At 43.6% G+C, this 13,021-nt stretch overlaps 1 protein-coding gene across 5 annotated transcripts in view; it reads right to left on the reverse strand.

Moving 5' to 3' along the window:
* The window catches only part of DDX6 (DEAD-box helicase 6), a 53,287-nt gene that overhangs the window by 30,035 nt on the left and 10,231 nt on the right, over positions 1-13,021 (reverse strand). For all 5 annotated transcript variants that reach the window (XM_062197151.1, XM_062197150.1, XM_062197149.1 and 2 more), the window contains exon 4: positions 11,488-11,592. In XM_062197151.1, coding sequence (XP_062053135.1) covers positions 11,488-11,592 — 105 coding nt within the window. The remainder of the gene's footprint in view (positions 1-11,487; positions 11,593-13,021) is intronic.

Consider the following 13,021-nt stretch of genomic DNA (forward strand, 5'->3'; position numbering starts at 1 on the left):
AATCCAGCTCCCTGCTAATGTGCCTGGGAAAGCAGCAGAAGATGGTTCCTGCTTGGCCTAGCCCCAGCCATTGTAGCAATTTTGGAAGTGAACCAGTGGATGGAAGATTTTTTTTTCTCTCTTCCTCTATGTAACTCTTTCAAACAAAGAAATAAATCTTTAAAAATAATAAAACAAAATCCTTCATGTAATTCATATTTAAAAAGAGAAGACAAACATCTTTTCCTTTATCTTCAGCTTCAAAGCAGTTTTGCAACTCATTACTAATAAATACAATGAAAGCCAGCATCCTCAGGGCCAGAGCTGGGGCGTTGTAGGTTAATCCTCCACCTGCAGGCGCCAGCATCCCATATGGACATGAGTTCGCATCCTGGCTACTACTCTTCTGATACAGCTCTCTGCTAATGGCCTGGGAAAGCAGTGGAAGATAACCCAAGTGCTTGGGCCCCTGCACCCATATGGGAGATCTGGAAGAAGCCCTTGGGTTTGGATGCCCAGCTCTGGCCACTGCAGCCATTTGGGGAGTAACCAGTGGATGGAAGACCTCTCTCTCTGTCTCCCAGACTTCTCTCTGTAACTTTGTCTCTCAAATAAACAAATCTTAAAAAAAAAAAAAAAAAAAAAAAAGCCAAAGCCAGCATCCCTTATCATGCCACATTCGTGGTTTAGTCCGGCACTTATAAAAAAAAAAATCACACGTGGGGACCAGTACTGTGGCATAGCAGGTAAAGCCACTGCCTACAGTGCCAGCATCCCATATAGGTGCTGGTTCCAGTCCCAGCTGCTCCACTTCCAATCCAGCTCTCTGTTATTTCTTGGGAAAGCAGTAGATAGCCCAAGTCCTTGGGCCCCTGCACCCGTGTGGGAGACCCAGAAGAAGTTTCTGGCTCCTAACTGAATCGGCCCAGCTCTGGCCGTTGCGGCCATTTGGAGAGTGAAACCAGCAGATGGAAGATCTCTTTTTAAAAAAAGTCACATGTGCTATAATTTGGCAAAACATGGCATGTTACTGTAAAAATGGAACTTCAACAGTAACAATTATATAACCAGAATATTCAATTTTTTTAAAAGATTTATTTATTTACTTACTTAAGTCAGAGTTACACACATAGAGATAGAGACAGAGACAGAGACAGAGACAGAGAGAGAGAGAGAGAGGTCTTCCATCTGCTGGTTCACTCCTCAATTGTCCACAATGGCTGGAGCTGCGCCAATCTGAAGCCAGGAGCAAGGAGCTTCTTAAGGGTCTCCCACGCGGGTGGCAGGGGCCCAAGGACTTAGGCCATCTTCTACTGCTTTCCCAAACCATAGCAGAGAGTTAGATTGGAAGTGGAGCAGCCAGGTCTCGAACCAGCATCCCACTGGGATGCTGGCACTTCAGGCCAGGGCGTTAACCGGCTGTGCCACAGTGCTGGCCCCAAAAATATTCAATCTTAATAAGCCTTCTTAAAAGCTAAAACATGGTGCCAGCGTTGTGGAACAGCAGGTTAAGCTGCTGCCTGCAATGCTGGCATCCCATATGGGATGGGCAAAGGTTAAAGTCTTGACTGCTCCACTTCTGATCCAGGTTCCGGGTTAACAGGCCTGGGAAAGCAGTGCCAAGGTGGCCCAAGTACTTGGGACCCTGCACCCAAGTGTGAGACCTGGATGAAGCTCCTAGCTTCGGCCTGGCCCATCCCTGGCCATTGCAGCCATCTGGGGAGTTAACTAGCAGATGGAAGGTATCTCTCCCTTTTCTTCTATTTCTGTTTTTCAAATAAATAAATCTTAAAAAAAAAAAGACTGAAACCTCTCCAGCACTTTGTTAAGCAGTGTGACTTTCATCTCCTACCATGACCTCATTTCTACTAGAGCCCCAAGCACAGGGTCAGATGACCAGAAATAGTATGTGCCAGGAGCACTGTGAAAATGGTCTAGTGACAATCCTGTTGCTTTACAGCCAGCACTGAACAGTCTGCTTATTATAGTAAAGCAGTCTTCCCTGACTATAATCACTCTGTTAATCTTCAACCATTCCAGAGGCTTCCACTACCCCTTACAAATGCATTATCTCCTATGGTTCTTGGGGCCTACAGACTTTTTATTAGGCTATCTACACATTACTATGTTCTATACAGCTTTACAAAAGGCAACATGGGTGGTTCTGGGAGTCTCCCAATGGTTTGCTGGGTCAAGTTCATTACATATAAGATTTATGAATGAAATGAAGCAGGGTAGAATTAGAGTGGGGGTATCTTAATTCCCATTTTTAGTTCACCTTTTGACTGACTTCAATTAAAGCCACTGATTTCTATTACTATGCCTTCTGTGACAGAGCTTCTACCCTACAGAAACTGATTAAGGATAAAGCTTTAGGGGCCGGCGCTATGGAGTAGCAGGTAAAGCTGCCACCTGCAGTGCCGGCATCCCATATGGGCACCGGTTCAAGTCCTGGCTGTTCCACTTCTGATTCAGCTTTCTGCTATGGCCTGGGAAAGCAGTGGAAGATGGCCCAAGTCCTTGGGTCCCTGCACCCACGTAGGAGATCTAGAAAAAGTGTCTGGCTCCTGGCTTCGGATCAGATCAGCTCTGGCCTTTCTGGCCATTTGAGGAGTGAACCAGCGATGGAAGATCTCTCTCTGTCTCTCCCTCTCTGTAACTATGCCTCTCATGTAAATAAATAAATCTTTACAAAAAAAGTTAAAATGAAATAATGTTTTGCCCCATATGATGGCCACTATGATTAGCAGTCAAAAAACTGAGCACATCCACATTGTCGCTTACCACTAGTTTCCTAAGATTAGGTAATATGAAGCAAAAGAATCTGAGGTCGGTGTTGTGGCACAGAGGATTAAGCCACCTCCTGCGATGCTGACATTCCATAAGACTGCCATGCTGAGTCCCTATTACTCCACTCCTGATCCAGCTTCCTGCTCATGTGCCTGAGAAAGCAGCAGCAGAGGTCCAAGTGCTGGGTGCTAGCTACCCATGCGGGACACCTTGATGGGAGTTCCAGGTTCCTGGCTTTGGTCTAGCCCAGCCCCAGCTGTTGTAACCATTCAGGGAGTAAACCAGCAGATGGAAGATTTTATCTACCTCTGCCTTTCAGATAAATAAATAAATCTTAATAAAAAAGAAAGAGTTTAACCCTGGTTCACATAGCTATGAAACCCAAGATGAAATCATAAAGACCTGTCAGAAGAAAAGAAAAGGAGAAAGGAAACTAAAAATTAAAATTTGTTATGTGCATAGTGCTAGGTACTTACATACCTTATATTATTTATATCCTTACAATCTGGATAATTTTCATTTGTTTTACAACTACAAAAGGGATCTTTTCAAGGAGATAGGTTGTTTTGTCCAAAGTCCCAAAGCAACACTAAAACCAGAATCCAAATACTTATGTGCAACCACCCACCCACGGGAACAAGGATGTGGAGAAGGTGGAACCCTTACACACTATTAGTGGGAAAGTACAGCCACTTTGCAAAACCGTCTGGCAGTTCCTCCAGAGGTTAAACACAGAGTTACCATGTAAGACAGCATTCTTGGCATATATGCAAAAGAAACAAAAGTATCTCTACACAAAAACTTGCACATCAATGTTCACAGCAGCATTACTCTTAGCCCAAGGTAGAAACAGCCCGAATATCCACAAACTAATGAATAAATAAACCAAAAGTGGTATAACCATGCAATGAAATATTTGGCAAAAGAAGGAATGGAAGGGACAGGTATTTGGTACAGAGGTTGTTGGGGTGCCTGGTTTGAGTCCTAACTACTCTGCATCTGAGCCAGCTTCCTGCTAGTGTGAACTATGGGAGGCAACAGATAAAGGCTCAAGTTCTTGGGTCTCTTACGCCCAAGTGGTAGACCTGCACTGAGTTCTAGGTTGCTGGCTTCAATGTGATCTAGAACTGACTGCTATGAGTATTTGGGGAGTGAATCAGCCGATGGAAGATCTCTATCTTTATCCCTGCCTTTCAAATTAAAATTAAACTGTGCATAGAAAAAGAAATAGAGTACTGGATTCACTGGATTCCATGAATATGTTCAGTGAGAGAAGCTGGTCACAAAAGACCACATGCTGTATGATTTCACTTATATGCAATGTCCAGAGCAGGCAAATCAACAAAGAAGTAGATTAGTAGTTCCCTAGGGCTGGACAATGATAAAGGGTGACTGCTGAAGGGATTTCATCTTGGAGGGAGATGAAAATGTTCTACAATTGATTGTGGTAATCGTTGTACAACTCTAAATGTAACAAAACCCACTAAACTGCACCATTTTAAAAACTGTCAACTGTGTGATATGTGACTTATATTCCAATAAAATTATCTCTCCCAAATTCCATCTACCACCTTAGGTCTCCCAAGTCATTGCTCCACTGTAAAGTTTAGGGACCAATTTAACATGTATCTGCTGTGTTCTGGTTACTTAGCACCCCTTTCCTAGTTGCACTCCCATGTCCTTCTAAGGAATTACATCCCACCTCCCATTTGCCCTGTAAAAGGTCAAATCTGGTCAACCTTCTAAGAAAGTGGTAAACAAGCAACTACTAAACTGTTAATAGTGCAACCATTACAACTTCCTAAGTTCTTCAGAGCCACCTCAGTTCTTGGTCATTTCCAAGTATATTTCTCAAAACCTTTCATAAATTTTGTGAATTAAGTATTTTTTTAAAGATTTAAAGATTTACTGAGAGGCAGAGGCACAGACACAAAGTCTTCTGACCACTGGTTTATCCCCCAATTGGCCACAACAGCTGGAGATGAGCTGATCTGAAGCCAGGAGCTTCTACCAGGTCCCCCACGCAGGTGAGGGGCCCAAGAACTTAGGCCTTCTTCTACTGCTTTCCCAGACCACAGCAGAGAGCTGGATTGAAGTGGAACAGTCGGGTCTTAAACCGGTGCCCATATGGGATGCCAGCACTGCAGGTGGCAGCTTTACCCACTACGCCCCAGTGCTGGCCCTCAATATTCTTTCAATAAATTCTTAGAATAAGTTGGTTTCTGTTGCCCACAACCAAATGGCACAATTTCCAATTCCCTAATATTGAAAGGCATTTTATAAAAGTGTGTTATCTATAAAAATTCTCAACTAGCTGTATTTCAGCTGCTTCTCTTACTCCCTTAAAGCCAGTTAAGCATAAAAACTAATTTCAAGAGGAAAAATAATTATGGAGGTGGTAGACAGGGCTTTGGCCTAATGGTATGAGCTACCACTTGGGGGGCCTGCATCTCATATTGGGGTACCAAGGTCCACTTCCAGTTCCAGCTTCCTGCTAATGCATAGCTTGAGAGGCAGCACCGGTGATGACTCAAATACTTGGGGTCTCTTCCACCTGCGTGGAAGACCCAGCTTGAGTTCTTGGCTCCTGCTTCACAAAGGCCCAGTCCCAGCTCTTGTAGGCATTTGAGAAGTGAATGAGCAAGTGGGAGATCTCTATTTCTCTATGATTTTGAAATAAAATTTTTTAAATTTAAAAACAAAACTAAGGGGTCAGCGTTGTGGTGTAGTGGGTAAAGTTGCCGCCTGCAGTACCAGCATCCCATATAGCCACCAGTTTGAGTCCTGGCTGCTCCACTTCTGATCCAGCTCTCTGCTATGTATGGCCTGGGAAAGCAGTAGAAGATGGCCCAAGTCCTTGGGATCCTGCACCTGCGTCGGAGACCCGGAAGAAGCTCCTCAGATCAGTGTGGCTCTGGCCGTTACGGCCAGTTGGGGAGTTAACCAGCGGATGGAAAACCTCTCTCTTTGCCTCTCCTTCTCTCTTTGTATAACTCTTTCAAAATAAATAATGAATCTTAAAAAAAAAAAAAAAAAACAAAACACACACACACACAAAAAACTGAGTACTGTGAAGGACATAACAATTATTACAGATGCTCTCTGCTATCCAGAACAAAGGGAGACAGAAGACAGCAATTTCCAAAAATATCTGTAATTTAAGAAACATGCCTCAATTTTACAGTGGTAATCAGTAGAGAAATGTTGCATTTAAAGACAGAGAAAACAATTCTTTTAGCCACCAAAAAAATTCATTGATAGCAGCAGGAATAACTTATTAAAGGATTCAGAATGCTGTAATTCTTAACTATAAGTTGTAGACCAAGCTAACAAAATAATCAAGTTCCTGATCTGGTATAAAATTTTGTTAACACAAAGGGGATTCCAGGTTTCCCTAAATAATGGAGTACCTTCATTTCTTCGCTTTCTTAGATTATCTAAAAAGTCTTTTAGAGTGCCTAGGGTCTGGAAGCAGAAAAGGCTGCCATCATTTATTTAATCACGTAATGCATTATGGAAAAAACAGACTACCAGACCCTCCAAAGGAGACTGTATTCCTATAAAGCTTTAGTTTTAGAATGGCATAGTTATCCTATTGGACATCATAGTTAGACCTACACCTAAAGTCAGAGGTAGCTACACTAAAAAAAGATGTGTGCAAGCAACCTGCAGTATATCTAGCTCCAGCCTGTCAGTGTCAAACCTCTTGAAAGCATATAATTTTAAGTGCCTCATTCTCCAATACTATAAGCCAAATTGCAACTACATTCTACCTCCTAAGAAGACTCAAATGCAGAAGACTCACTGTCTAATTAAGGTCTTAATATTTAGGGTAAAAAAAAATGCCTAGGGGGTTGTTGCTGTGGTGTAATGGGTTAAGCTGCCACTTGCAATGCTGGCATCCCATATGGGCGCCAGTTCAAGTCCCGGCTGCTCCACTTCTGATCCAGCTCTCTGCTGAGGCCTGGGAAAGCAGCAGAAGATGGCCTAAATCCTTGGGCCCAGCACCATGTGAGAGACCCAGAAGAAGCTCTTCCTCCTAGCTTCAGATCAGCACAGCTCTGGCGTTGTGGCCATTTGGGGAGTGAACTAGCAGATGGAAGACCTCTCTCTCTGCCTTTCAAATAAAATAAATAAATCTTTTTTTAAAAAAGCAATCTTATTAAAAAAAAAAACTCCTGGATAAAAATTGTAAAACCAAGTTTGACAGAAAATAGACAACAGGTTTCAAGAAGAAAGAAAGGACCGGCGCCGTGGCTTAACAGGCTAATCCTCTGCCTTGCGGCGCCGGCACACCGGGTTCTAGTCCTGGTTGGGGCGCCGGATTCTATCCCAGTTGCCCCTCTTCCAGGCCAGCTCTCTACTGTGGCCCGGGAAGGCAGTGGAGAATGGCCCAACTGCTTGGGCCCTGCACCCGCATGGGAGACCAGGAGAAGCACCTGGCTCCTGGCTTTGGATCAGCGAGATGTGCCGGCCGTAGCGGCCATTGGAGGGTGAACCAACGGCAAAAGGAAGACCTTTCTCGCTGTCTCTCTCTCTCTCTCACTATCCACTCTGCCTGTCAAAAAATTTAAAAAATTAAAAAATTAAAAATTAAAAAAGAAAGAAAACAAGAAAAAGGTAAGAGAAGTAGATATGAAGGGAAAGCTATAGTAGGGTAGGCTCACCAGGAGATTTGTAAATTTCAGTTTAGTTCTAAAATCCCAGCATTTATGACTATTTGCTTTGCAGGAGTCTAAGAAACGTTAGCTTATCCTTGATTCTCAAGACAAGAGGGAAGAAAAAGACAGCAAGAATAGTGGTCTTGGGGCCGGTGCTGTGGTGTAGTGGATAAAGCCGCCACCTGCAAACCACATGTGGTTTGCCGCCACATGCTGGCAAACCATGTGGGCACCGAATGAGTCCTGGCTGTTCCTCCTCTGCCTCTCTATAACCCTGCCTTTCAAATAAATAAATAAATCTTTTTTAAAAAACAGTGATCTTACTTACCTAAAACAATATATTCTTTTAAAAAAAAAAAAAAAGATTTATTTATTTGAAAGGCAGAGTTAGAGAGAGAGAAAAAGATAGAGGTCTTTCAGCTGCTGGTTCACTCCCCAAATGGCCACAACAGCCAGAGCTGGCCTGATCTGAAGCCAGGGGCCTGGAGCTTCTTCTGGGTCTTCCATACAGGTGCAGGGGACCAAGAACTTGGGCCATCTTCTGCTGCTTACCCAGATTCATTAGCAGGGGGTTGGATCAGAAGTGGAGCAGCCAGGACTTGAACTGGTGCCCAAATGGGATGTGGGCACTGCAGGCAGCAGTTTTACCTGCTATATCACAGTGCCGGTCCCAATTATCTTAAATTTATCACTCTAAATGCTTTGTACTGTGCTAAGCACTGGAAATAGTTGAACATGGGGCTGGCGCTGTGGCATAGCAAATAAAGTCGTTGCATGTTGGCATCCCATATGGGTGCCGGTTTTAGTCCAGCCGTTCCACTTCCAATCCAGTTCTCTGCTATGGCCTGGAAAAGCAGAAGACAGCCTAAGTCCTTGGGCCCTGGCATCCCCCATGGGAGACCTAGAAGAAGGTCCTGGTTCCTGGCTTTGGATCAGTGCAGCTCCAGCTGTTGTGGCCATCTGGGGAGTGAACCAGTGGATGGAAGACCTCTTTTTCTCTCTCGCTGCCTCTGCCTTTCAAATAAATAAGTATTTCTTAAAAATAAAAAAATTAATACAAGTTTAATGGTATTGGGGCCAGCGTTGTGGTATAGTGGGTTAGGCTACCACATGCAATGCCAGTATCCCATATGGGTGCCAGAGTCCTGGCTGCTCCACTTCCAAACCAGCTCCCTGCTAATACACCTGGGAAAGCAGTGGAAGATAGCCAGGACCAGCCCCAGCTATCTGGGTTCATCTGGGAGTGAACCAGCAGACAAAGATCCCTCCTCTCTAACTCTGACTTTCAAATAAATTAAAAATTGTATTTTAAAAAAAGTTGAATGATACTCAGTAAGAGCTAACTCAAGCATTCTGTGCTTGGAACAGGGCTCATTTCTTTCAACTGCCCATCTTCTTCTAACAGGTACATTCAAATGCAATCCCAACTAAAAAAGTGCTCATCATACTACACTGACTTTATTTGTACAATTGGTTGTCCTTCCACCAGATTGCAGGACAGGAACCTTTCCTGTTTTGCTCATTCAAAATCCTGTCTAATCCTTTATGGGTCATTCAATACATGTTCAATAAAAAAGCAGTCAGTGATGTCACAGGGTTTGTCCTTAGCACAGATTCAACAATTTCAACAACTTAAACATGTGTCTGTTGCCTTCAATTATAAAACTAGCATGTTTATATATTTATGTGTATTATGTATGTATGTACATTATCTGTATATGTACACATATTCCTTATTTTTTTCACAGATAAGGTCAAGTAGCAAAGAATGTATCCAATGCTCAGATTCTGATCCCTAACTGTACTTCCCACTAAAAAGAATTAGGGCTCCTTGGATGCCAAGGCTGGAACATGACAGGTAAGATAATCCTCATGGGGCTGGTATTGTGGCACAGTGCATTAGCTTTGACCTGCAACACTAGCATCACATATTGGAGCATAGGCTTGAGTCTCAGCTGCTCTGTTTCCAACCCAGCTCCCTGCTAATGTGCCTGAAAAAGCAGTGGAGGATGCTGTATGGTACACCCATGTGGGAGACCTGGATGGAGTTCCTGGCTCTTGGCCTGGCCTGGACCAGCCATGGCTTTTTTACCCATTTGGGGAGTGAACAAGTAGATGAGAGATCTCTCTGTCTCTCCCTCTCTCTGTCACTCTGCCTTCTGAATAAAATCTAAAGAAAAGAAAATAATCTTTACATGATGTTATGCAAAAAAGGAAGTGCTTAAATACTTGAAGGAGCTTATGTCAGATTGTGGACAATCTGGTTACAAAAACACCATTAAAGAAAAACAGGAATTCATAAATCCAAAGACAAGTAAGGAAGGAGTAAGGTAAGATCCTTCTTCATAGGGACCAAATGTGGAGGCAGTGCTAGAGTTAGAAACTCATCATAAGCCATCAGAGTAAAGATGAAATCAAGGGGCTGGTGCTGTGGCCTAGAAGGTTAAGCCTCTGCCTGTGGTGCCATCATCCAATATGGGCATGGTTAGAGTCCTGGCTGCTCTACTTCCAATCCAGCTCAGTGCTAATGGGCTGGGAAAGCAGTGGAAGATGGCCCAAGTGCTTGGACCCCTGGCCCTGTGTGGAAGACTCAGAAGCAGCTCTGGGCTCCGGGCTTCGGATTGGCCCAGCTCTGACCATTGCAGCCATCTGTGGAGTGAACCAGCAGATGAAGGACCTCTCTCTTTCTGCCTCTGCCTCTCTGTAGCTCTTCCTTCCAAATAAATAATTCTTTAATAATAAAAATAAATAAATAATGTCAATAAAAATAAATGAAATAGAACTTTATTTATTTGGAAGGCAGAGTCACACAGAGAGGGTTTGAGTAAAGCAGTGGATAGATGACTCCTCCCCTCTGTGTATAACTATGCCTCTCAAATAAATCTTAAAAAAAAAAAAAAAAAGGTGAAATCAAACATGAATCAGTGATCAATGAATGCTAAAATAAGGTGGAAATTCTGATGAACAGAGTATCTTCACAGTCTTAAAATGTTTCTCATGGGGCCAGCAATGTAGTGTGGTGGGTAAAGCCACCGTCTGCAATGTTGGCATCCCCTATGGGTACCAGTTAGCAACCCGGCTGCTCCACTTCTGATCCAGCTCTCTGCTATGACCTGGGAAAGAAGTAGAGATGCCCCAAGTCCCTGGACCCCTCCATCTGCATGGGAGACCCAGAGGAAGCTCCTGGCTCCTAGCTTTGGACTGGTTCAGCTCTGGCCATTGCAGCCATCTGTGGAAGTGAATCAGCAAATGGAAGACCTCTCTTTCTGCTTCTGCCTCTCTGTACCCCTGCCTTTCAAATAAATAAGTAAATCTTAAAACAAAACAAAAAAAAAACTCAGTCTTCTTACTAGTTTCAAGAGAAGGGGTAAAGAATAGTAATCACACTGAACAATCAGACAACTTAAAAGGGTAACTGCAGGGCCAGCATGGTGGCATAGGGGGTAAAGCCAACATCTGCAGTGCCAGCATCCCATATGGGCACCAGTTTGAGATCCAGCTGCTCCACTTCCAATCCAGCTCTCTGCTATGGCCTAGGAAAGCAATAGAGGATGGCCCAAGTCCTTAGGCCTCTGCACCCATGTGGGAGACCTGAAGAAGCTCCTGGCTCTGGCTTCAGACAACAGACAACAGCTCTGGCTGTTTCGGCCATCTGAGGAGTGAACCAGTGGAGGGAAGACCTCTCTCTTTGTCTGCCTCTCCTGTTCTCTGTGTCAAACTCTGACTTTCAAATAAATAAATCTTTTAAAAATATATATTTTTGGATCAATTAATAATTAGGATACAAATGACGGGACAAAAGTATTATGACCAATGTTAAACTGATTCAAGATAATTGTATTTTGACTATAAAAGAATATTCCTAATTCTTGGGAAATTCATAATGAAGTATTTAGGAGGGACACAATTTTGTAACAATTTTTACTCTCTAAAGTTCAGAAGTGTACATATGCATACATTAGAAATTTTAAACCATCCCCACAGATTAAAAAGCTATCAAAAATTATGTAATGTATAACATGTAACCTTATATATGTGATAAAAAGTGTACACCTACCTGAATAGGAGATGGCTTTTCCCAGCCCATTTCAAAAATTCCCATCAATAACTCCCGTTTCAAACAATAATCTTCAAACTCATTTCCTTTCGTGGAGGTCACATCCTAGTCAAACAAACAAAACAAGAATTATTAAACTACAACTGTGTTCTTTAGTGGTTAGCATGCTTAGGAAAATTTGCAAAAATAATTCCTTAACCAATCTTAAATATAAACTTCAGCAAATTAATAATTTTATTCTATACTTCAACTACTCCTGGAAAATAAACATGTTGGGCATTGCCTAAAACCTCCATTACAATATGGCACCTGGCGAATGTTCGAGGGGCACGTCTGCAGCTGCTGCGGTTAGACTACGTAAGGTCAAGCCACCGGCAGGGATAGATCTGCTTTAGTTCTGGACACGTGGACAGTGCATTATCCCTATACTTTGCTTAAGGTGCCCCTGTGCATGGTCCACCTGTGCCTGCGTGACCTTTTTGCTGACTGGCTCTCCTACTGCGCATGTCCTTCATAAGCTTTATAAGCCTGTATGCTTCCTCAATGAAGTAGTTCCTGCTTCGACAGAACTCACAGGTGCTTGTGGTGTGTTCCTGACCCGTCAACCTTACCTTTTCCGTTCGCCTTGTTGGGGAGTGCTTGCGCTGCCCTTGCTGGTCAGGGGCTAGCATCGGGCTTGAGACCCCGACAAGTGGCGCCCAGTGTGGGGCACGACGGACTCGAACGACATGTACAATCACTTAAAACTGTTTTGGGGAATGATCACTCTTTCACTCTTTTTTTTTTTTTGACAGGCAGAGTGGACAGTGAGAGAGAGACAGACAGAAAGGCCCTCCCTCACCGTTGGTTCACCTTCCAATGGCCGCTGTGGCCGGCGTATAGCGCCAATCCAAAGCCAGGAGCCAGGCACCTCCCCCGGTCCCCCGGGCAGGTGCTGGGCCCAAGTACCTGGGCCATCCTCCACTGCACTCCCGGGCCACAGCAGAGAGCTAGACTGGAAGAGGAGCAACCAGGACAGAATCCGCCGCCCCAACCGAGACCAGAATCCAGTGAGCCGGCACCACAGGCGGAGGACCAGCCTACTGAGCCACGGCATCGGCCAATGATGACTCTTTAGTCATAGTCTACTAAGGACTGGTGGAATACTGTACCCTGCTATGAATTGCTAATGACAAGATGTACAGTTAAACACTACCTCTACCACTCATGAGCTAGAAATATCTTCTGGCTAAGTCAGAGTTTCTCAAACTCAACACTACTGACATTTTGGGCCAGAAAATTCTCTGCTGTTAAGAGGCTGTCTTACAGCATACCCCAGCTGTAGTGGGAAAAAAAAAAAAAAAAATCCAACAATTATCAATGCTGACTAGGAGGAAAAAAGCACCCCCTTGGTTGAGAACCCTGGGCTAAGAGAAATAACTTTTATGAACTTCTGTTTTCTCATCCACAAAACAAGGATATTCCTTACCTGAATAACTTAAAAGCAAAAGAAATTTTTGACAAAATTACCTAAGACATGTGGATGTATGGACAT

Source organism: Lepus europaeus, chromosome 7 (assembly GCF_033115175.1).
Source record: "Lepus europaeus isolate LE1 chromosome 7, mLepTim1.pri, whole genome shotgun sequence".
NCBI classification, from domain to species: Eukaryota; Metazoa; Chordata; class Mammalia; order Lagomorpha; family Leporidae; genus Lepus; species Lepus europaeus.